General features: G+C 48.2%; 1 protein-coding gene across 1 annotated transcript in view; it reads right to left on the bottom strand.

The window, feature by feature from the left end:
* The window catches only part of LOC119588411 (glycine-rich cell wall structural protein 1-like), an 824-nt gene extending 657 nt beyond the window's left edge, over positions 1 to 167 (bottom strand). Inside the window, exon 1 of the mRNA XM_037937084.1 lies at positions 107 to 167. Within this exon, the coding sequence (XP_037793012.1) occupies positions 107 to 121 (15 nt within the window). The 5' untranslated portion in view covers positions 122 to 167. The remainder of the gene's footprint in view (positions 1 to 106) is intronic.
* Positions 168 to 369: the final 202 nt, after the last annotated feature.

Genomic DNA, 369 nt, shown 5'->3' on the forward strand with positions numbered 1-369 from the left:
GACTGTTGATATTATAGAGTTACAGCTTACACAATTTAAAAACTGCAGTATCTTAAACAGGATGCCAATAGTTTCCTCTGTTATGTGACGACCTCTATCTTCTTACCATTAGGCGATTCATGATGCCTGAAATCGTCTTCCACTGCTGCAGGAGACGAGAAGCGCTCAAGTGTGGCCAGACAGCGCCTGTCCCTGCATTTATACACGGCGCCGGCACTCGTCGTACCCTTGAAACAGCAGTCGTGACACTGACACGATTTCCGAAAGCCTTTTGGGGAAATGCCTCGGGAAAGGGTTCAGACTTGGCTCTCTGAAAACTCGGTGTGCCATAAGCCAGTCATGCAGTCTCGGCATTAGTTTCCTCACACC

The sequence above is a fragment of the Penaeus monodon genome, chromosome 23 (assembly GCF_015228065.2).
Source record: "Penaeus monodon isolate SGIC_2016 chromosome 23, NSTDA_Pmon_1, whole genome shotgun sequence".
NCBI classification, from domain to species: domain Eukaryota; kingdom Metazoa; phylum Arthropoda; class Malacostraca; order Decapoda; family Penaeidae; genus Penaeus; species Penaeus monodon.